This window comes from Lepisosteus oculatus, chromosome 2 (genome assembly GCF_040954835.1).
Source record: "Lepisosteus oculatus isolate fLepOcu1 chromosome 2, fLepOcu1.hap2, whole genome shotgun sequence".
Classification (NCBI taxonomy): Eukaryota; Metazoa; Chordata; class Actinopteri; order Semionotiformes; family Lepisosteidae; genus Lepisosteus; species Lepisosteus oculatus.
Window position 1 is genome coordinate 19,079,386 of NC_090697.1, and position 23,874 is coordinate 19,103,259.

Genomic DNA, 23,874 nt, shown 5'->3' on the forward strand with positions numbered 1-23,874 from the left:
ACCCAACCCACTGGATCAAGGGCTGTCTAAATATGTTTGGAAGATGGTGTACAACAGTTTTTCCATGAGAACGGATATCATGCGTGGATATTTTCTAGATTTATATTCATACAAAAATACTGAAATTCTTCATGTTGCCATGGCTTATATTACAGTTGCTATAAAGGTGAGATTCTACTGAGGTTATTTTACTTGTTGCTGCCTTTTCTGGCTATACAGTATGTCACAGATGTTCCATTCGGCCTAAAAGATGCACACCAGGGCTGCAGTGTCAGGATTTTGTGCTGTTCTAGTATTTTGGCAAATACTTTTTGTGGGAAGGTCCATCACTTACAATAACAGAAAAAAACCAAAAGTAAATGCTTCAGGTTCTATAAATAACAGTGGTGTTTCTGCCTGGCTATTTTTAGAACTCGGCTTTGGCTCCTAGACACCAATGTCACATTATTTCCTCACTCTTGCTGAGGCCATGTAGGGCACTAGAGGTCTGGCGGATTTTTGCAACTTTGAGCTCTTTTGAAATCAGGAAATCATACATGTTGTCATTTGCAATGTTAAAAGATGTATGATTGGAAGGGAAATACATGAAGAAGAAAAATGGCAGTGACTTTTTAATAGCATGCTATTACAGCAGTAGAGTCTTATCTGGCCACCCACATTCATCTGCCGATGAACGTCACACTTGCAGCATTTCACAGGCTATTTTTACACCTTTTGTGTCTTTTGAGGAACTGAGTGGGCATGCTGGCTAGCAGTGATTCACATCTTTGGCAGTATTTTCAGCAGAAACAACCAGATCTACATTCTGTAGAAATTTAAACATATCTGGGGATGAAAATAAGAGTCATATTCCTTGAGGTTATTAACTGAACATGTTAGCACTTGATCAGAGATGAGTTTTTTTAATTTTAAAACAAATTTGAGATTATTAAATGCTTTGTGAATCAGAGCACACGTCAATCCGGATTGCTGAAAGTACATTTGGTAGATTTGTTTTTCTGCATTGATTTAAAAGTGAAATACTATCTTATAGCTTTTGTCTTCTGGATTTTGGCCATGGATAACTTTACTGCTCTCAGAATTAATTAAAAAATAAAGTAAAACAGGCACATACTGTACATACTGTGTAAGCAAAAGAAAACCTATGTTTTCACTAAGGAAGAAAGTTTCCACATTGAGCAAGAAGGTATCTTGTTAACTTTCGTTGTTGTTTCTTTAGGACTAAGAAAGTCCCTACTTAGATACTTTCTAAATGCTGTAAAATGTTAAGTAGTCTCTAATTTGTGAAATTTACTTTTTCCTCATGTCATACATTTGATCCTCCTGTTTTGGCAGCTGTTAAAATCAAATTCTTAATTCCTCAAGCAACATACAAAAAGAAGGTTCCATTTGCTGACAAGATGCGGTAATTTTCCATTTAACTGGCACATGTTTCCACGATTCAAACCCTAACTGCACATTCCTACCTTGTGGCCTGTGCCTCTGGGATAGGCTCTGTGTTGCTTTAACCCTGACTGGGATCAAGCGTGGTTAAAATTTAAAAATGCTATAGGACAAAAAAACTACTATAGAGGGTTTGCAATTGTCGTGGAGGAATTGAAAGTTGAAATAACTGTACTTTGTAATTCTGTGACTTTTAATGCATCCTTTCAGGTTAATTCATTTGGTGTGCTCTAATGATGTATGTTCGGAAGCAATAAAGGATTGTCGTGAAATATTTGTGTACCTAAACCTATAAGAAATATGATGAACACATTTTGTATGGGTAATCCACAAAATGAGGATAAAACTAATATTCTTTGTTTTTCTCTTATAGGTATAGTAAATATTAAAGAACGAGAAGAAGACACCAAAGGAAGACAGTCGCCTTGCATTGTCATTTGAGAAGTGAGTTCTACAGTCATACTGAAAATGACAATTTGTATTCTGTATATTTTGGGTATCCCATTAGTTGTTGGACTTATTCAAAATAATAATATTTAAATTGAAAGGACTAAAAGAAGTGCAGTGCATAAGAAGAAAAAGGAACTGTAGGGTGTATATATACATACTGTATCAACATTGGTACACATGTTATGTATGATATTATATCCAATACTGAGTGTAATGTTAGTGATTTAAACAATAGAATACAGTATATAATTATAATTATATCATTGATTCTAATGGTATCATTATATAATTCTAGGTTTTATATAGGTACTATATGTTACTGGGATGTAATGTTAGATGATGTTTTGGTTAAATGATCTGTTATGCTAATCAATATAAATCTGTGTATTAACAATAAGCATGGAAAATAGCATGCATATGTTTCTGTGGATAAACAAAGAAACAAAGAGATAACAACAACAAAGAATACATTTTAAAATTAAATCCAACTTAAGTATGCTGTCATTTCTGAAAGACCAGAAGCGACACAAGTGTTTTTTAATTAAATAATTTTTAGTGTTGTCAATAAATTAGCAAAGTGATTTTGTCAAGAACAGTGAACAGCTGTACTGATAATTATCACCATATTTTAATTTGTCTTTCATTTTGTTTCAGGTAACATGGTGAATGTTATGCAGTGAATAAAGCTTTGCATTCTCTCTTGGAGAGATTGAAGAAAAGACCTAATAGAAGGAAAGATATAGAGTCTGCAATACATATGGCTGCCTTATTTTAAAAACAGAAATATCAATCAGTGTGACAGACTTAATTCTCCATAATTAAAACAAATATAAAACGTCTGAAAGTAAGTGGTCTGATGCCCAAAAAAGAACATTTTGAAAATACTAAAGAAAATACTGAAGAAGAAAATTCTCTTGGGGCAGTCCAAGGGAATTAAAAGAAAATGGGTGGATTGAGCATTTAAGAAACAAATGTTTGGGCATACATTTGACATGTCTACAAACTTTAGAGTGGTTTAACAAACATAAATTTCAGTACTCTGTATAGACGAAAAAGAAGAAAATGGAGCCGGTTGAGCCTACTGCTGGACAAAAACCTACCAAGGAGCCCCGAGAGAAGAACCCACTACAAAGAAAGTGGGTTTCAGAGCCCACAGCTGGCACTAAAAGAAGCACTTTTGCAGATCCAGATGGAAAAAGACACTCACAGCGTGATGTGTTGCATAGCAGTGGTGGCAGCATCACTGTGTCAGCACAACAGTATGGTCCTGGGAATCTCCAGTTGTCATCCACAGTTGGTCAGCCATCTCAAGAGAATCAGTACCCACAGGTATTTCCTAGCACTTACTCTTACCAGCTACCCCATTCTTTTCCACAGCAGTCTATACCGGAAAGATTCCTGCAGAGTGGTAAGCCACAGCCTGGTCTGGAAGCACATGCCTGGCAGTTTGTAAACCCATTGCAGTCTGTCACCTCCGAGGACTTGTTTTCTGTGCACTCCCGTGGTCACGGGGGAGTCTTTCCACGCAGGAAGTCTCCCAGTTTGCCTGCATCTTATGCCCGTTTTTCCCAATCTGGGATGGAACAGTCAGAGGAAGTGCACAAAAAAGATCAAAAACCCAAGAAGCCTGGAAAGTATATTTGTCACTACTGTGGCAGGGCTTGCGCTAAACCCAGTGTGCTGAAGAAGCACATTAGATCTCACACTGGTGAACGACCTTACCCTTGTGTTCCTTGTGGCTTTTCTTTTAAAACAAAGAGTAACTTGTACAAACATAGAAAATCTCATGCCCACGCTATTAAAGCAGGGCTAGTCCCCTTTTCAGAACTGGCAGCTACTCGTCCAGATATGGATCAGGCATCTTCTGTTGGAGAAGCGGAGGTACATTCAGATGGTGATCAAAGCACAGACACGGATGAAGAGACAGCTTTATGTGTTGAAGGCCCAGGTTTTTTGGATAAAAGCAGTCCCATCCCACAGATATCTTTTGAAGCCGAAAAGAGCACAACAGAGAAATTTGGTGAACTTGCTTATGCGGATTCAGCTGATGAACTTGCAGTGGCCCCCATGAAAGTGCCTATTCTGATTGTCCCTAAACAAGGGATTCAGCCAGTGGGGGAGGGACCTCAGTTTGCTGAAACAGAAACATCTCCCCTCAGTGCCCAAGGTGGCAGGGTAGATGAACCTCATGCTGTCAAGCAGAAACTTGCACTGAGACTCACTGAGAAGAAAGGGCAGGATTCTGAGCAGTCTTTAAACCTCTTGAGCCCACACAGTAAAGGCAGTACGGACTCTGGCTACTTTTCCCGCTCAGAAAGTGCAGAGCAGCAGATCAGTCCACCAAATACAAATGCAAAATCCTATGAGGAAATTATGTTTGGGAAGTATTACAGACTGAACCCTAGAACTTCCATGACGGTGGGGATGACAGCAGTAGTGTGCCAAGACACTAATGTAATGAACATAAAAGACAAATCTGATCACATATCGCAGCTTCTCACAAATAATGAAACCTTGGTTAACCCAATTAAACTGAATGCCAAGATGTTTCCTAGAGGAGACAGTTCAGAATCACAAATGGTAACAGGTTGTGACCTTAAACAGTATCCCACAGGCACTTGCCAAGGCAGCACAGGTCACTTAGAAACTCCTTCAGATACAGGAACATTGATAAGGAGCAACTCAATGCCAACATCCTCAGCATCAAATCTTAATGTCCCACAGGGTATAAGAGGAAGCCACTCCTTTGATGAAAGAATGACTTCTGATGATGTTTTTTATCCAGGTTCAGGAGGGCTGTCTCATCGAAGCATGCTCAGGAGGCAAGGTGCTTTTGAACTACCACCAGCACATGAAGGGCATGTAGAACTTGACAGCTATGGAAATGTATCCAAGAATATTGTCCCACCTTCAGGATCAGTCAAGCTAGGTTCTTTGATGTCAGAGCTGAAGGGTTCTGGAGGTGAACGAAACCTGTTTGAATGTGAATTATGTGGTACGAGTTACAGAAGATGGGAAGATTGGGAAACGCATAAAAAACTCGAATGCCCAGAAATGCGTGCAAAATATGGAAGAATGGGAATGGAGGCTTATTCAGATCTGTTGAGTCAGTCCCTGTTAATGCAACATAGACAGAGTACAGAAACTGCAACGAGGAAGCGTAGGAAGGAAAAGAGTGTGGGGGATGATGAAGACCTTCCTTCTCAATATAGCAGTGATCAGGGTTCTATGGAAATGCTGGTGTCAGCTAGCGACTTTGACTCAAAACAAGCAAATCAAGAAGCTTCAAGGGTGACACCTACAGGAAAAGCTCACAGTTACAGCCAGCATAGCCAGTCTGACAGTTTTGAAACTGGTGGGGTTCTTTCCACCTCAACGAGCATGTCCGCCGAGGATGTAGTGCTTGTTCCAGATGCTGATAAGCTAACTGACACCAGCAGTAGAAAGGCTGTTGGCAATGTAATTTCTGTAATCCAGCACACCAACTCGTTAAGTAGGCCTAGCTCTTTTGAAAAGTCTGAATCTATTGAATATCCAACTTATCAACAGGAGAAACCCACAAGTCAACATTCTGAACAATCTGACTCAGAAAATATTGAAGAAGTGCAAAGCCCTGACTCTGCCATGCGAGCTGAAAGCATGGATCAGCAGCAAAGTGAGGGAGAGCCAGCAACCTTGCCTACAAACCACCAGCAATATCACATACCCCCTAGGCTGGTCCGCCAACCCAACATTCAAGTGCCTGAAATCAGAGTCACTGAGGAACCAGATAAACCAGAAAAAGAGCCAGAGGTTCAGACTAAGGAGCCAGAGAAACACGTAGAGGAGTTCCAGTGGCCACAGAGAAGTGAAACCCTTTCCCAGCTACCAGCAGAAAAGCTGCCTCCAAAAAAGAAACGACTGCGTCTGGCTGAAATGGAGCATTCCTCTGGGGAATCAAGCTTTGAATCTACCTGCACCAGCCTTTCTAGGAGTCCCAGCCAAGAGAGTAATCTTTCTCACAGTTCAAGCTTCTCAATGTCGTTTGATAGGGATGAAACTATTAAGGCTGTTTCCCCAACCAAGTTGGATGACTTTGGGAAGCAGCCCGAGTTTTTAACTGTGCCAGGCAGTGGTAACTCACTTTCTATTCCTAGTCAACACCAACAGAGGGAAATGCGTCGGTCTTCTTCAGAGCAAGCACCCTGTGCATTGCCTACAGAGGTCCCTGAGGTCCGAAGCAAATCATTTGATTACGGAAGCCTTTCATCTACATCCCTGCAGGGCGAATCCTATGCAAGTGCCTCAGGTATGAAAGAGCGCCGACGGGGTTACCTGGTACGACAGGCCTCCTTAAGCGTCTACCCTGAAAGTGGCATACAAGAACAATGCACAGATCATAGCATTAAACAAGAGTATTCAGAGCATGTGCAAAGTGCTCATCATTCATCGCATACTACTTGGCACAGTTCTTCATCACCTTTACTCCATGGTGTACCAACAGGTGACGTACCAAGATCTAAGAGAGGCACGCAAGCAGTTCTTGGCTCACATCATCATCCATTGCAGCTAAGCATCAGTGAAGACAGTCAACCAGAAAGCCATGCACTTATACAAAAATCCTCTTACGTTCCAAGCCAACACCCTTCAGAAAGTGAGCGGCAAACGCATGATCTTCCAAGTAGGGAAATTATGCAGTACTCCTCCTTTCACAGCAGCTTGGCACAGGCCCCTTTCCTGCCATTTCAACAAGGCATGTTCTGGCATCCTGAGTCTTCACAAAGGCATAAACATCACCTTGCTTTCCAGACGCACCAAAAGCTACATATCAGGCACCCTAATCTGCAGTCTTTTCACCAAAAAACACATCCTGCTCTCCAGCTGCAGCAGGTTCAAGACCAGGGTGATGCAAAGGCAGTTGAGAGTCCAAGTAGTCAAAACTACCAGTATCTTTCCAGAGCTTCCTCACATCATCCGGGCCATCTCCCAGCAAAGATCTACTCTACAAGCACAGTGCTTGTGCAGCAAGTTCAGCCAATCTTTGCCACTCAGAATGCAGGTACTCAGCCATCACTCCCAGGTATGTTAGTACCTGTTAGAATACAGACTCATGTGCCATCTTATGGTAGTGTTATGTATACTAGTGTTTCTCAGATTCTGGTCACTCATTCACAAAGTACTAGCTCTACAATGGTAATATGTAAGGTCACAGATAATACTGCCCAGGGCTCCTTTACAAATACTGGAACAAAGCATGGAATAGGATTCAGTTTATCACAAATATTAGGTAATCCTGGTGGACTATTAAGATACCCACTCTGGAAGGTACCGCAGCCTCTGCCAGGGAGATTGGATACAGGGATTCCCTTGTGCTTGACTACTGGAAGCATCTCCACTACTGATGCTTCATCGAGTATCGGAGGAAGCAAGCGCATGCTGTCACCAGCAAGCAGTTTGGAACTCTTCATGGAGACAAAGCAGCAAAAACGTGTCAAGGAGGAGAAGATGTATGGTCAGATTGTGGAGGAACTTAGTGCAGTGGAACTCAGTAATTCAAATGTGACAAAAGGTAATACCAAATCACAAAAAACAGACCATCTAAGACATGATGGCACAGGAGAGTACCCAGAAAGAATGTCACCATCGCTGTTAGATTTTTCTTCTTCCAGAGCACCATTGCTTAAGACTTCTTCACATTCAAAAGAGGCCCCATCTGTTGACAACTTCACTCCACCACGGCAGATAGTGACAAAAACCCCAGATGGCAGAGAATCACCGGAGGAGCTGGACATAGATGAAGCTGTACCTGATATCAGCTTAAGTCCGCAGTCTGTACACTCCATGAGTGACACTCAAGAAGAAAACAAAATGGCAATGAGTAGTAATATCCCAGTTAATATGCTGGTGCAACTGGCTGCCAATCAGGGTGGGACTGCTGTTGGTAGTACCATTCTTCTTACCGACGTGGCTGATGTACAGCAGTTTTTTCAATTCCCCAGTCTTCGCACTACAACAAGTGTTAGTTGGTGCTTCCTGAATTACACCAAGCCTAACCATACCCAGACAACTCCTCTCTCTTCTGTTTATGCATCTTGGTGCGTCAGTTCCTACAATCCAAATCCACCCAACTTGAACACAAAGACTACCCTTTCACTTCTTCGATCCAAGCAAAGGAAGAATACAGAAACCTACACAATGGCTGCTATGTATCGCCCTGGAACGGGCAAACTTGTGTCCTCTGTCTCCTGGAAGCAGAACCTTGACCAGGTAGGGAATTTGGCTTCTATTATTTTCATCCATTCCAACATTAATATTTTAGATCTTTATATGGTATAACATAAAATGAATTGCACAGTCAAATTTAGAAACACTCAACAGATCAGCAACTTGTTACTATGACTAAAGATAAGATGATAATGCATCACTCTGCTGAAAAATGCGGCTGTCAGCAGTCGTGTTTTTGCTTGATTAAAAAAAAACATAAGGGATAATAAACAGCTGACAACTACAATTCTGAAACACATTTAGAAGGTAAAGGTTATATTATTCTGAAATAAGACCTAAGTGGATAAAACCATGGTGAGGGGTTGAGTATAATTCATGATAATGTGGAAAAACTTTGTTATATTTCAAAAAATAGTTTTGTTTGATGTTGATTGTTGTCTAAATGAAAGGCACATAGTAATAATGTACTTTGAAGAAATTTGATTAAGTCTTTCTTACATATCAGGAAAAGGAATCCCTTTCTTTGCACTAAATAACTTGAGTGAACATCAAGGAGTTGTCTACATTCCATGATTAATTGTATCCTGAAATAGCTTTTCTGTTGCCATGCAGCCCCTTCTACCCTCCTACAAACAGGAAGAGTGATATTTCATTGGTGATATTTTGCTTCACAGGTGAAACCAGAGCTTATGCAGGTGGAAGCAAGCAAGTTTGAGAAAAAAATTAAAGGAAGCATCACAAGAGAGCGAGAGAAAGAAGATCACCATGGAGAGAAGGACGGGTCTGCAAAGCAAGCTGAACCAACCCGCATCAAGATCTTCGAAGGAGGGTAAGTGAGCCTCTCGCACATTAATGCCTCGAAGAGTGAATTACTTGACTCAGTGGTTGACTGACAGGCATTCTTAGTTCCCAGTTTGCACTTTTTTTCTTTTCTGAGCTTGTGTCAAGTAAAACCACAGGCAAAAACTGAAAGGTTCTTTTGATAAAAACTGTTGATGAGCCCCCATCCTTATATCGAGATTCTTAGTAATTAAATCTGGAATGGCATTTAAAGAAAAATCTTTTAATGCGCTTTCTTTGACCTGTCATTTATAGTATCAGAAAATACTGTGTGTCAAGTTATCCCATCTGTCTCTCTCTGGAAAATTCTGGCTTTAAAAACTGATTAAGTAAAAGGCTGATTTTTTTCTGCCTGAAACTTTAAATTACCCCTTGTGTCCCAAAAGAGAGTAAGTACAAAGCTTGTTTCAGGCTTGTTTGAAGGCTTGTTCAAGATGTTATATGTTAGATGTTATATGATTGCACGGATAAACTGCTAAATCTATAGATACTGTACATCCAGACTGTGTGCTCTATAATAGTAAAATGACCAGAGCTAGTTCCTACAATACATACATGCATGTGTAAATGTTGATGCAAGTGTTATCTCATTCCTTATGACTGTGCTGTGGTAAACTGTAAGTACCACAGTGGCGCATCATAGTAAACATTACTTATAGACATTCATCATAGTGTTCCAATATTCCAGTGTAATAAACAATAGTGAAACCACAAAAATAAGAATAAACAATTGTGGTGGTCATACCACAATATAAGTATGGTAAAAGTGTACTAATCAAAAGGTAATTCAACATCAGGAAACCGTCTTAAGGGAATGTAGTGGAATCCTGTAAGATATTTGTCTTAAAGACTTTTGATATTGATTCATTTTTAGTCAATTCCTGATACATATAACCTTTGTGAAAGAAATTGATAATGGTTTACCGCTGGGCTGCTTGACTTCAACCATTGCCTTGGTTACATAATTACTGTGAGCTATTATGTACAATTGTAGGCGATTGTGAAGCTGGAATGTAGCCAGATGTTCTTTAGTTTTATTTCTTAATAATAAAAGAGGGGTATAATCATTTAAAATAAATTAAATGACAGCATTTAGCTGGAATTGTTATAAGAAATATGCTACTGGAGTCTGTTGAGACCCTCACTTGCCCTATATGTATTAAAAAGATCTTTGCCTATTTATCTTCATGAAACTGACATGTGACCAGAAACAGTTTACAAATTAAATACTGTTTAATTAGTTAAGACAAATAAAATATTTCATTTGGATTTGGATCTTATAAACGGCAAGGAAACTCATCTCATTGAGAGTTTTGGTTAGGAAAGTGATGGGTGAGGTAGAAGGACAGTAATATTGTTCCAGGTATGCATTTCAAGGACAGAATGTTATTTTCATTTGAATGAGAACTCCTTTTCATTTGCATGAGAACTCCTTTGCCTGTGGTTTAGCTCCTGATATCTTGAGTTTGCTCACCAAGTCAACTCCATGTTAGTCTTCAGTGAAAAACGGGTATAACGGTGCAGTGGATCAGTCAAAAGGCATGGTGGCACAGTAGTGAACATTGCTTCCTGTCAGCGATAGACCCTGGTGAGAGTGTGTGCGTCTATGTGTGCCCTGTGATGGGCTGGCGTCCTGTCCAGGGTGTGTCCTGCATTGTGCCCGTTGCTTGCTGAGATAGGCTCTGGCTCCCCCGCAACCCTGGATAGGATGAAGCAGATAGAAAATGGATGGTTGGATGTATCAGCCAAAGCACATGCAGAAAATTAAAGGATTCGTGTTGTGTTCAGGTACAAATCCAATGAAGACTATGTTTACGTGAGGGGCCGGGGCCGAGGAAAGTATATCTGTGAGGAGTGTGGAATCCGCTGCAAGAAGCCCAGCATGCTGAAGAAACACATCCGTACGCACACAGACGTGCGCCCATATGTCTGCAAATTCTGCAATTTTGCTTTTAAGACTAAAGGTGGGTTTTGTTTTCTGATTCAACCACCAGGTGGATATATCGCAGTGAGAATTAGTGTGACAACATGTGCTTTATGACCATGCTTACGTTTTTATGTTTGTTTTATACAGTCACAGGTCAGGCTATTTAAATTTTAAGGTGAAAAATCACAGAAGTGTTTTTTGTAATATGAACAGTCTTCACTATAAATATGTTAGGCATATATATAGCTAAAAAAATTGAACACTAGTAATACGAATTGTTTGAGTTATTTACCTTAGATGGAATAGCTCTTTCACTGTTATTAATTATTATCTTTTATTATTAGTTTTTATTATTTTCACTTACACATTTTATTCCAGGTATTCAAATTGCTGTTGGTATCAGTAACTTTAAAGTAATAATGTTCAACAGGTCACCATAAGTGTAGAATTTCAAAGTTATTTCTGTTCTGTAATGAGCCGAGATTGTGCCCTATGTTCCAGGGTTAGGCTCTAGATTGCCATGACCGTTACTAGGGTTTCTGATACTGAATGTATGGATTGTTTTATGAATAGTTAGTGTCTTGAAGGTTTTTTGCCTCACTTGCAGGAACAAGGTACAGTATATTGGTCTCTGCAGTGTGGACGTTGGCTTTTTCAACAGCTAAACATTTTTCTATGTTGGCCCATAGCAGTTGTGAAAAACATTTGAACTGTGTTTTCAGGAAACCTGACAAAACACATGAAGTCTAAAGCCCACATGAAGAAATGCTTGGAGCTCGGGGTGTCAGTGACATCTGTGGACGATGTGGAGGCAGAGGAAGCTGGTATGAATCAGACCTTGGGTGAATTAATCGCAGGAGGAGCCAATGTGTGATAAATACTGTGCTGTGCAAACTCCAGAACTGTGGTTCTTCTGGGCTAATTAGCATAATGAAAAACAGAAAATGTATGGTTTGCCATGTTTATATAAAATAAACAAATTAAAGATGCAGCACAAAGATTTTCCTTGACAGAGAAGGAACATGCAAAAACACTATTCTTGTTTAGTTTCAAGAAGGTATCTCGACAGAAATTATGGCTAAAAAATCTCAGATTTTTATTTCCATTTTTGGATTACATTATTTTGTGTGATGCTGCACACCTGTCTGCTTTTGCAAAGATGCATAGATGAATCAGGAAAATTAAATCTACACTGGTACTGTACACAACAACACATCAGGCTGTTCCTGTCTACCATATTGCCTCTTCAGGATTTTTAAGTAAATTGTAATAAAAAATCTGTAATTGATACCAGTAATAGAAGTACAGGAGAGTGGGGATTTATGAGGGTGTGTCACTGCACGTTTTCTTGTTTAATTTCCCTAAAAAAGGTTGATTGCTGGCCAAAAAACAAAACAAAAGTCTGACCAAAAAAATAGTGAAAACACAATTATCTGATTGTATTGTCCTGTATATACAGAGTTGTATTTATGTTTAAAACTCTACGTTTCAGTTAGTGAATGCAGGCTGCACTATTCAAGGGTCTCATAAAATTCTACTGTTCCTGGGTCCTTTCAGATAATGCTGATGATGTCCAGAGGGAGACTGAAAAGATGGGAGTATCAGGTGCCACTGCAGAACACCAGTTCTCTGATGCAGATGACTCGGAGGGAGTTGAGGAAGAGGGTGATGAGATTGATGAGGATGATGATGAAGACGATGAATATGAAGGAGACTCAACACCAAAGACACGATCTAGAAGCACAAGCCCACAGCCTTGTGGGATCTCCTCTTTGTCGGTCACCGCTGCTGCAGCCTCCCAGAGCACTGCATCTGACCTCTCGACTAAGCCTCCACTAGTCAGTTACTTCGTCACCTTACCCAGCATCCAGATTACACAGCTGATGGTGCCCAGCGAGAAAGCAAGTGACCCTCAGATGGCCGAATACCAAAGGCTTTTGCAAGGGGCTCTGGGCGAAAGTTACAAGAACCGTCTGGATGTGCCATGTTCCATGGACGAAGACTTCATGCTGTCTCCAGAGTACAGCTCCTCTTCGACTGACTTCTCACCTTCCCGGCTGTCTTCCCCGGGCTGTGACTCTTCGCCTCACAGAGAGTCCTCACCCACGCCAAGGAGGTACCTGTCGCCCCGCCGAGACCTTTCACCCCGGGGACGCCTGTCGCCTCGGCGCGAGGCATCACCTTTGAGGCACCTGTCTCCCAAGAGGGACGTGACCTTCAAGAGGGATTTGTCTCCAAGGAGGGACCTGTCTCCCAGAAGGCATCTCTCGCCCATTTCCCTCGGGAGGCCCATGTCTCCCGGGAAGGATATGTCCAACAGACGAGAACTGTCCCCCAGGAGCCGGCATCGGGGCATGATTAGAGCAGCATCACCAAGGAGGGGCTTGCATCACCACAATGCCCCATGGGCACTAGGACAGTACCTGCAGTCTGACATACTCCCACTTGGGCAGAGGAGCAGGAGCCACTCGGACATGGAGACGGTATGTACTGCGTGCCTTTAATTCATGTTGAAACTGCCAACTGCTTTCCCTTTTCACCAAATAAGAAGGTCAGCTTTTTTTAGCTCTGAAAAATAACACCCAATAAAACTAAGAATGTACAAATAAAGGTGTAAAAGTCTATAAACCTCTCCCTGCGTGTATTGTGAAATTCTGCAATTGAAGGTGTTTTATTTGTGCGCTAATCTTTTTTTTGGCTAAAATGCTTGCTGCTTATTAAAATGATTGAAGTAAAGTGATTTCCAGGGGTCTCGGGGGGTGTAAATTTTTCACATATGAGGTACTTATGATCAGCACCATGATGCGCACTACACCTACCGTAAAAGTTAATGAAACCATTTCTGCTGCTTAAATCCAATGCAAACATATAAATTACTGTTACAAATATATCTTCACATTACTTCAGTTTTATGGAAGGCCCTTTTCTATTTATATTCAGATTAGGATTCCTCAGGGATGAGGAAAATTTAGCATTCATATTACAGAATTATTTTGCATTGTGTAACCAATTGTTTTATTTCATCTGGCTGATATCCATGAAAGCAGGGGATATCAAGATAAAGAAACAATGTTCTGTCTATAATGCATTTTTGGCATTTAACTTACTGCTTAATAAGTGTTGTTTTATTCTTAAGAGCCTCGTTAAAACTTGCTTTCCAGGAACCCTTGATTTAATAAAGTGAGCAGTGGAACAAATGTAAACCACATACAGAACAACAGTTTTTTTTAAAGCAACTGTTAATTGCCAGCAATTTGAGACATGAAAAAGTTGTATTTTTGTAAATTACATTGTATACAGCACCATTACTTTAAGTTGTACTTTTTGAAATAACGCTTTTTTTTTACCTTTAATATAGATTCTGTGGTGATTATCATAACACATTTCTACCTTTTTACATGGTCTGGTTTATTGAGTTCTGAAAACTATAGACCCCAGAGAATATTAAAATAATTAAATGTTTAATAACTAATATTAAAAATGTTGTATGTTAAAATAATTTGAATAGATTGAACTTTATAGAGAAAAATGATCTTATACAGGAACAGAAATCAATTTAAAGTGCTAATGTCACTGCTGTTAAAGTCTGAAAACGGCTTTGATTTTCTTATTTTCCTGAATTTAGGCCCCTCCTTTCACCAGATGGTTTCAACAGACGTCAGGTCACTGTAGCCAGCTTCATTTTAACAGGGACACTTCGCATGCTGACTGACTGTCTCTGTGGCTTATTTAACGAGAACACATTAGCAGGTTTATTTCCATTGAAACTCCAGTCCATGCATATTCATTTCTTTTGACAGTGTTTGATGTCATTGCCTCTTGAAAATGTGATACAAAACAGTTACCTTTCATGCTGGGCTACATAGAGTACAAAGTGTGTTATACAAGAAAAGGCCCTGTACTCCTAATACACATAATATTTATTTAGCCTGGGCTACCATTCCAGTATGGAACTTTGTTAGAGGAATATATCATCAGAAACAATAATTGGGAGCTCTGGTTAAAATATTGTTTTGCAAAAGAGATGTGTGATTCCTATATATTATTGTGTACATCCTATATTTTATTTGGGAAAAGAAAAAAAGATGTATGTATTAATCCAGGGGTATTATACTACAATGTAACAGAACAGATATTCAGTGAGCCTTAGTGTAAATACCAGAATCTCTGAAGATGAGTTCTGTCCCACTTGTTTTCAGTGGTTAGGTGTAGTGGTCTATCACAGTAAATATCACGTGATACGTCAATGGAGAGTTCAAATTAAAGAGAAAATCATCACTAAAGTGGTGGGCGTATTGCAATGTTGCAGTGCCATGTGATGTGTTTCATCTTTGTCTTCTGACAGTCAGTCCTACCACTTCTGCACTGTCTGCTCTGTATGAAAAATACAGTATTGCTGGAAGCTTATTGTATATTTGGACCCATGTTTTTATAATTGTCTTATAGTACACAGTAGCTTCCATTTTCCAAGTACAAAGCTGAAAGATGTAGAAAGATCTTCTCTGATTATAAGCAAAACATGTTTTAATTATACAGAGAAGCATCAGTGTGTCTACTGTATGTGTAAAGCCAAGCAAAGACTGAGATATATTTTAATCTAGTTGTCTCTATGCACATGCACTGACAAACTGCATGTTTGCTTTTTGCTCCCACCTCTGTGAAAGTGATAATACACTGTGCATTATTTCAATTAACAGTTCCAACATGTAAATCACATGTAATTCTTGGAACAGAGCTAAATTAATATTGTTTATATATTGACATACAAAGAGACCAATAATAGCCTTATAATACAGCACTGTCTCTTTTAGCTCTGAGGAGGGAGTGCTGTAGGAACCAACATTAATAGAGGCAATTATACCTTGGGTTTAATGGGGTTGCCTTCCCAGGAGCGCTATTTCTTACATGTGAGTGATGTATAAGGGCTTTGTTGGGGTATTGGTAAGATATTGACACTTCTTTTTGATGATGTTTTGAGACTATATTGATGAGCGTTTCCAAATTCCACTGGCCATGCAATAATATATCTATCATGCCATGCTCTCATTGAGAGTACAATACAATACACTGCTACAGCCAGTTCTGTATGTGCATCAGAGACTGACATTCTGCTTTTATACAGATGTATAAGGAGTACAAATAGTGGCCAAGGATAAAAGCAATACGCTGAAGCAGCAATAAGGGAATCCTGACTATTCAAACATTTGAAGATGCTGGAGAGCTGTAGATCTTTCATGTTATTTGAGCTAAACCTTTACATACAAGTCTAAAGTGGTTCTATACTTCCAGTTCTTCTGTTTGAAGTTCAACTGTAAACAGAACATTTTGTCTGAAAATTTGGTCTCTTCACCTTCATTGCACTTTTTTAAAGCTCTGCACCTCCCTCTTCCATGAGGGACCCTATCTTACGTGATGAGGTGTATTGAATCTCCCTTTGGCTTTTGTTCTCTTATTCTTGTCCTTCATCACTTGCGCACACATACCTTGAGCAGTTTCAAAGCAACATAAGTCAATAATTCCTTCTTTTTCTGGTTTCAGGATCAAAGGAAGGGCACAGCTCACCCCATAAGCCTCCCTGGGGATCAATCTGGGAGCCATGAGCCTCCCAGTACTTCCGTATTCCCTGGTGGTCAGCAAGGCTATCTTTTCAGCCACCTCCCACTGCACTCCCAACAGCAAGTACGGACGCCCTTCCCTATGATTCCCATCGGAGGAATCCAGATGGTGCACTCGGTGCCAGCGTCCGTGACTGGGCTGGTCCATTCCTCTCGGCTGCCTCTTCAGAAGAGCACATCAGAGGAATCGAGCGCCAGCGAGTTGTCTTTCCCCCTCTCAGAAAGCAGCATCAGGGGAGCGGAGGACTCATTCAAGCAGCAGGAGAAGCTGGTCTCTTCTCAGGTTCTGGCCGGGTCCCCTCGCATGCCAAACTCTGCCTCACAGAGAGCAAAGGAAGAAACTGCAGAAGGCGCGGAAAAGGAGAGCGAGCAGGAGGAGAGCATACAGACTTGCACAAAAGCTATTGCTTCTCTCCGCATCGCTTCAGAAGATGTCGGCCCTCTCGATAAGCCCACGAAGGCTATGGATCATCGTCACGATCATCACCACCCATTGGAAAGTGTGCAGTTTGGGATCGAGCACTTTAGTGGCTCTGAAACAAGGCACGTGCCTGTGAGTGTTTCGGCCACCCCACCTGACTGTAGTGCTGAAAAGGACAACAGCACGTTAAAGACTGCAGCAGTCCATTCTACTTTCTACAGCAAGAGTGCTGACGAGAGACTGCTAGGTCAGCAGAGCCTGCGGGAATTGCCATCAAGCACAAAGACGGGTAAAGATTCTGCAAGAGAAGTCGTTGAAAACAGGTAAACGACTGGAAAGAAATGCCAGTAGCAAAACAAAATAACAAGTCTTTAAAGCAAACAACTTTGAACGTTTCTGTAGTTAAAATATATAGCATGCCTTTTATAACTTGGTTTGCTATTTTAAGGATTTTTTTCATATGTAAAAAAAAAATACAAATAAAAAATAAAGATAAATAAATATAATGTTAACTTATATGAGCCTGACCAAAATTGCTTATGGACTTATTTTTTGTCCAGTCTGGTACTTTTAAATGTACAGATGTTTGTGCCTTTTCTTTACTTTTTGCTTATATTCTTATAAGCATATTAAGCAGGAAATTTGTAAATATATAGAGTTTGTGTATCTGCTTTGTAATAAATGTAATTTCCCTTCTTTTTTGGACACTTGAGTCTGAATGATGTGAAGTATCAATATACGTAAGGTTGCACTAAAACATATTTTTATATGAGTGAAATTTAATTGCTTTTGTGTACAGCAGCAATTCTATACTATTTATTGTACTATGTTTCATAAATTGTACATTTTTCTTAATGTTGTGGATGCCTTTTCTATGTGAAGCATGGGTTTTGCTATTGCTTAATTAGAACAAACAATATGTATACTGTAAACCTGCTATTTAAATTAAAAATATATATCTTACTCTGCACTTATGCATTAGATTGACATCTGCATATTGTAGTTTGTTCTTAATGCTTGTAATTTTTTATCTCCTGTTTGCTGGATTGGCTACAACTAAGTGCTAGTTGTGATTAAAAAGTAGTACTGTTAAGCATTAAGTGAAACAACATATGTGCACTTGTGCATTTTTTTGTTTCAAAACTAGTTGAAATAGTGATAATATATATTAAAGGTATTTGATCTTATGTGAATCCTGTTGCTCTAAATCTTACTTGATTTATTGAATCATATGGGAAAACATTCCAGACAATGTAAATATGTACACATCCCATATATATAGTATATATAATAGATGTATATAATATATATGGGAATCCCATATATACAGTATACACACATACATATTCTTTAATTTACTCTTTGAACGTTTTGTCACCAGGCCCTGCTATTCACTTAATTGTATTACAGTATCTTTAAAATTAAGTAACAAAGCACAACTGATTGTAAAGAAACAAATATAAAGAGGTAAGAAAACAAAAAATGGTAACTTTGTGATGTTTGGTGGAAAATATTCTGTACAACTAAGTTTGGATAATCAATTACAGTGCAGTTAAAAAGGATTGTTGGTTTTAAATAAAAATACAATGAATTGCATGTCATGTTTATTTTAATGAACCTTCATTTCATTACATTAAGAAGGAGATCCCCATTTTTCCCTATTATTCAATTCAATTTATTTTTATATAGTGCCTTTCACAACAAGGTTGCCCCGAGGTGCTTAACAAAGCAAGTGACCATACATGTTGTAAATACAGAACAGAAATGACCAGAAGACAGCGGAGGAGAGGAACCAAAAACTCCTTTTAAGGAGAAAAAAAACCCTCTAGGGGTCCATGGTCAACTGGCTGCCCAACTCCTTTAGGCATGCTAACACTAAACAATTTAAAAAAATGAAAAAATTAATAAGGGTATTAATCCATCTATCATGTTTTCTGTATGTCAGTACTCCATGCAGATCTCTGTAGACCAGCAAAATCCACCTAAACGGTAGCTATATCCACGATATCCCTCTTTGGATCCATGGCAGTGATGCAGCACCCAACTCAGATGGTGCCCAGCCCGGGCGCCATCCGGACATGTGGGGAGGAGAATAGAATAGTTTGGTCAGAACAGACGTATCTATCTGGTGGGCCAACACAGAGACACACAATGGCATGTACAGCAGCACCAGAAGCCATGGGTTGCAGCAGGCTATGATGTACGGTGTGAGTATTATCTAACCCAACAATACTTTTTCATATGGGAATGCTGAATTCTGTGTTACAACAGTATTTTTTGGAGCTGTTCTAGGTAGTTGGTGAAGTAATGTGACAATTTCAAAAGGCACTGTATAGTAAACTACTGTATAATAAAGGTGTTACTGGTATTAGAGCTCATGAAAGAGATAGATAGATAATACTTTATTAATCCCGTAGGGAAATTGATGTGATACGTTATTCATTAGATAAAAATACAACAGGACGTACAGTATAACAGCCAATAGCACAATTTGCTTCCAGTCCCGCCCTTAAAACGTAGCGAAAATGACAGGTGAAAAGAAATTCAAATGCAGAGCTAGAATGAACTTTAGGCTACTGAAAAATACTGCCTTTGTCATTTTGTTTGATATTGCTGCTTGTTAGTTTTTGTGCGAGTTAGAGGGACTCTGCAGATTAAATTGTGAATGTACAGCATTTATTTTCTAACTGCAAATTTACATTTAAGTGAATATTTTGAATCACAATTTGAATGATTAATCTCCACACTTTTATGGGTATATATGGGTATAAGATATTGAACGCCTGGAAAACTGCGAAGAAAGATCAAATACAAAAATCTGTTGATGAAGTAAGTCTTCACTCCCTGAGTCAATGCTTGGTGGGAGCAACTTTGGCAGCAGTTACAGCTGTGAATCTTTTTGGATACGTCTCCACCAACTTTTACATCAGGGCATAAAAAACAAGTTGGAAAGACAGGCAGTGTTAACAATCACCTACACGTCACCTTAGCAATACAGACACAAAAGATTGAGACTTAATGAGAGCCTTCATGATGACCAGCTCCATGCTTATCGACACCAGGAAGATCAATCTGCAAAGAACTGAATTGTTGAATAAGAACAGTTTGTCTGAGGAAGTGTGATGATATGGGGTGCGACTATTATAAAATATTTGCAATCTAAAACTTAATCATAAAAGTTCACCTAAAGAGTTTTTTGGACTTTATTTATTCTGTTCAATATAAGTGAAAATGTTTTATACTGTACCAGTAAACATGGAAGTAGCACACAATTTGAGGATCTTTACATCACTTTTTTAATAAAGATCTCTCTTTTAATGCCTTTTGACCATCATGCAAAAGCTGCATTTTGAGTTCTTTAAAAATACCAAAGAATTTCTTTTTTTTCTCATCTTCTAACCAGATGTAATTACCAGTACCAGTCCAACCCACTGGCTTGCAGTCTCCAGAATTAACCACAAAAATGAGACTTCATATTTTCCTCAGAAAGTTAGGGACAGACATTATGCATCTGAAAGAATTAGGGATGTACATGAATGATGTGTTTAACATATCTGTTGTTTAACACTGTGGATTGCTAGTGAGGGAATGTCAATGTATACGAAGGTAAATTACAGCAATCCAAAAAATATTTTACTATATGGGAAATGTGTGTTAGTTATATCTGTAGGATAATTTTCAAAGTTTTCTGCTTCAATGCAAAATTTCCCTTTTTCTGTTAGAGAATTCAGTTAAATACCAAAGCATAGATTAGGTTACTACATTACTGTGGGATATTCAACCACAGGACACTAAAAAGGGAATTTATGCTCATGTTCTTATTGAAACCATATACTAAATATTTCTATTTATGTTTTGGTTGTATGTTGTTGAGCCACAGTGAATTTTATTTTCAGTGCAGGAAAATGAGAGAATGAGCAGAGTTAGATCTTTTTTTTATCTTTGTAGCACTTGAGATGTCTGGAAGTTGTTTTTCATTTTCATTTAGTTTGTGTGATCTGTTTAGTATCATTGATTGTACTCTGTACAAGAATTGTTAGATTTTAATTTACAGCTAACGTATCGTAATTTGATGCAACATTTTGTGGACTGACGCAAATGTTCTGAATTGTAAGCTTAATGACTTCTAAGAAATAAGTGAACAGAAATAGTGAAGAAATAGTTAAGATTAGGTTTTACAGTAAATTCCTTATCTTGTGAATAACAAAGCAACTATTCTGACAGTTATCATTTCCTTTTTTTTGTCTGTGTGACACCAGAAGTCAGTTCACATCACTCATCAGGCTTTCAGTGACATTTTGGTGCTGTCATACCTTTTTCTGTGATGTCAACACATTTTTATAATTTGATTGAATGAAAGAAAAGCATGTTGTCTAGTCTATGTACAATAAGGTATATACTGTATTTTTTGCAATTTGAAATACTAATAGTGGTGTGAAAGATAGATGTGCGACCTCTCAGCTCCATCGTTCTGTTTCTGGTTCTATTCTCTGGTGTCTGTTTGGAGTTGACTTGTTCTCCCTGCGTTCATTCGAGTTTGCTCCTTGTACTCTAGTTTCTACCCGCTTTCCAAGGGCACATTGGCTAGGCTTGATAAGCTAGTCCTGTCCCTTTCTTTTCGGTCCTGTGATGGACTGATGTCACATCCTGAGAGAGTAGCCACATGCATCTTGGATAGAGTCGCATCCTCTGTCATGTCGTGACCCTTTTGTTTGGTGTCTTTCAAATTGGCCACTTCACAGGATAAAAGGCTTTGTTGATAATGGAATTGTGGTATTCTGAAATTATTCATGATGCCCATTTCATAATGTTTGTATTTTGTACTGCTAATAAAGGGACAGAACAAACCATAGGGAGCACAGTTAGCCTAACACAAAAGACCTGATCAACCAAAAGCTCTTACTCCTCAAACTCTGTCATTGAATAACTCTACATTGGTGTTATGGCATTCCATTGTTCTCTTCTGAGAATCAAAAGGAAAGCCATACTGTACAAGGAGCTTCTGTCAGCCTTAACCTCACTGGCCAGGTTCTCGTTTCCTCAGCCACATGAGTTAACTCCAAATTGTAAATATGCCATCCCTATACATGTTGACGTCTTGTGACATTAATTAGACTGAGTTACTGAAATTATATCATAGTTTTATACATTATAAGGTAGAAGTGATTTATAATTGGAGCCACACGGTGAACTGTAGCAATTTCTGCAGGGTGTTTGCAAGTTCTTCCCTGTGCTTACTTCCAGCTTCTGGCGACGTTAATTTTTTTCTCGGATGTATTCATCTAAATTGTCCTTTTGTTCTTGTATGTTTGCCCTGTGATGGGCCTGATTCGTGTCTAGTATGTAGTCCTTCCTTGCACTCTGCATTTCTAATATAAGCTGTAGGTTTCTGTGCTCCTTACCAGGAAATAGAAAATGACAATGGAGGAATGACGAGCTGCTATGTAATAATTGTACTTAACAAGTATAAATGTACAGTACTTAATTAAACTAACAAGTTATACAATTATAGAATAACTCACATTTCATTTAATTAAAACAATTTCAAGTACTGATTGATAACAGGATGAGGTTACAAGTCTTCTGTGTTAGCCTGCTGTTTTTTTTTTCTTGTATAGCTTCTTTCAAATTGTCCACTTCACACCCTCGGGACAACGTTTCTTTTCAGTGAGACGCCTGCCACAATGTCTGCCCTTGTCTTGCCTTTTCATGTCAAGCCATCTCTGATTAACAGTTCTAAAAACATGTTTCTGTGTTTGGGAATTTACTCCGTTGCCTGAAAAGGTTACAGCATGCCTTTTTAGTAATTCCATCATAGCCTCTGACACCCTTTATTCACATTCGTGTTCTGTTCACAGCACCTTCTTTTAAGAATAGCCCTTCAGGGAACACCAAGCCAGCATGTTACCATGACTATTTTTAGGACACCTTCTTAATTAGTTATCATCTACTACTAAGACCCATGATTTCATTCTTAATTCCAGAGATCAGAACTCATCTGTCATCAACCTGTCAAGGTCTATTTAAAGGTACTGTAGAAGCAGGGATTGTAGAGAGCCTGAAAACCCAGAATGGACAGAATTGGTTTGAATGGCTCTTTATTACAGTATGTGCTAATATTTCAGAACACATTTCAGTAACTAAAAACAATTCGTGATGTAGTAGTGCAAACAAAAATAAAAATTCTCACACAAATATGAACTAAAAATGAACAATAGTTCTCCATGTATGATGATGTTCTGTAATTCAAATCTAAATTAATCCTTATTTAAATCTATGTTTAAGTTTTGTTTTTCAAGAAATGCAATCCGTGTCCATTACCACAGGTGTGTTATAAAACGAGATGGAGCCGGAGTATTTGAATACAGTATGCTTCTTTCTGCATCCTCCCTTAATAAACACATCAATTGCGCTAAAAAGATTATAACACAACTATTTGTGCTGTTTCAATAGGGAACATGCCAGAGGTGCAAACAGGCAGGAGAGGTTTTGTAAAGAGAGGTAACACTGCACATATCAATGTTTCATAATACCAATTACCAGTATTTTGATACCATGAGACTCTAAATATTAAACTAATATAAGAAGTGCATCACACCACATGGCTTTTTGATAAAAGACCAGGGTTCTCGTGCTGTGTAAATGTATGCAGATGTCTTTGCATCATATTGTTGTATTGTTGTAATGAACTGCTATATAATAAAACTCAGTACAGTATAAACAGAGCGTGACAGGCCATCAGCTCTCATCACCTAAGAGGACATACTGTAGCTGCTCATAGTTAATGTCGCAAACTATAGCGGATCCAATCCTACATACAGTACAGTATACTGCTGCTCGCAGTAAGTGTGTAAGGGTTAGGCTGAAGGCAAGCCACACACCGTAGTGCTGCAAGGGAGCTGGGATGACTGAGAAAAGAGTAAAGAAGATCCGGAGAGGAATGAGGCCTGGCTAGCAGTCTTTATTCAGCAGCA

The 23,874-nt window shown here is 39.0% G+C and overlaps 1 protein-coding gene across 5 annotated transcripts in view; it reads left to right on the top strand.

Moving 5' to 3' along the window:
- hivep2a (HIVEP zinc finger 2a) overlaps positions 1-23,874 on the top strand; it is a 111,142-nt gene that overhangs the window by 82,267 nt on the left and 5,001 nt on the right. For 3 of the 5 annotated variants that reach the window (XR_011191646.1, XR_011191647.1, XR_011191648.1), the window contains 8 exons: positions 1,817-1,887; positions 2,548-8,139; positions 8,772-8,926; positions 10,726-10,901; positions 11,587-11,688; positions 12,422-13,347; positions 16,403-17,223; positions 18,846-19,107. Coding sequence is in view for 2 of the 5 variants with exons in the window: in XM_069198205.1 (XP_069054306.1) it covers positions 2,956-8,139; positions 8,772-8,926; positions 10,726-10,901; positions 11,587-11,688; positions 12,422-13,347; positions 16,403-17,223; positions 18,846-18,867 (7,386 nt within the window). In the remaining 3 variants the exon portion in view is untranslated. Of the gene's footprint in view, positions 1-1,816; positions 1,888-2,547; positions 8,140-8,771; positions 8,927-10,725; positions 10,902-11,586; positions 11,689-12,421; positions 13,348-16,402; positions 18,497-18,845; positions 19,218-23,874 lie in introns of those variants that run through there. The other 2 variants (XM_069198205.1, XM_069198215.1) reach the window with 2 other exon arrangements.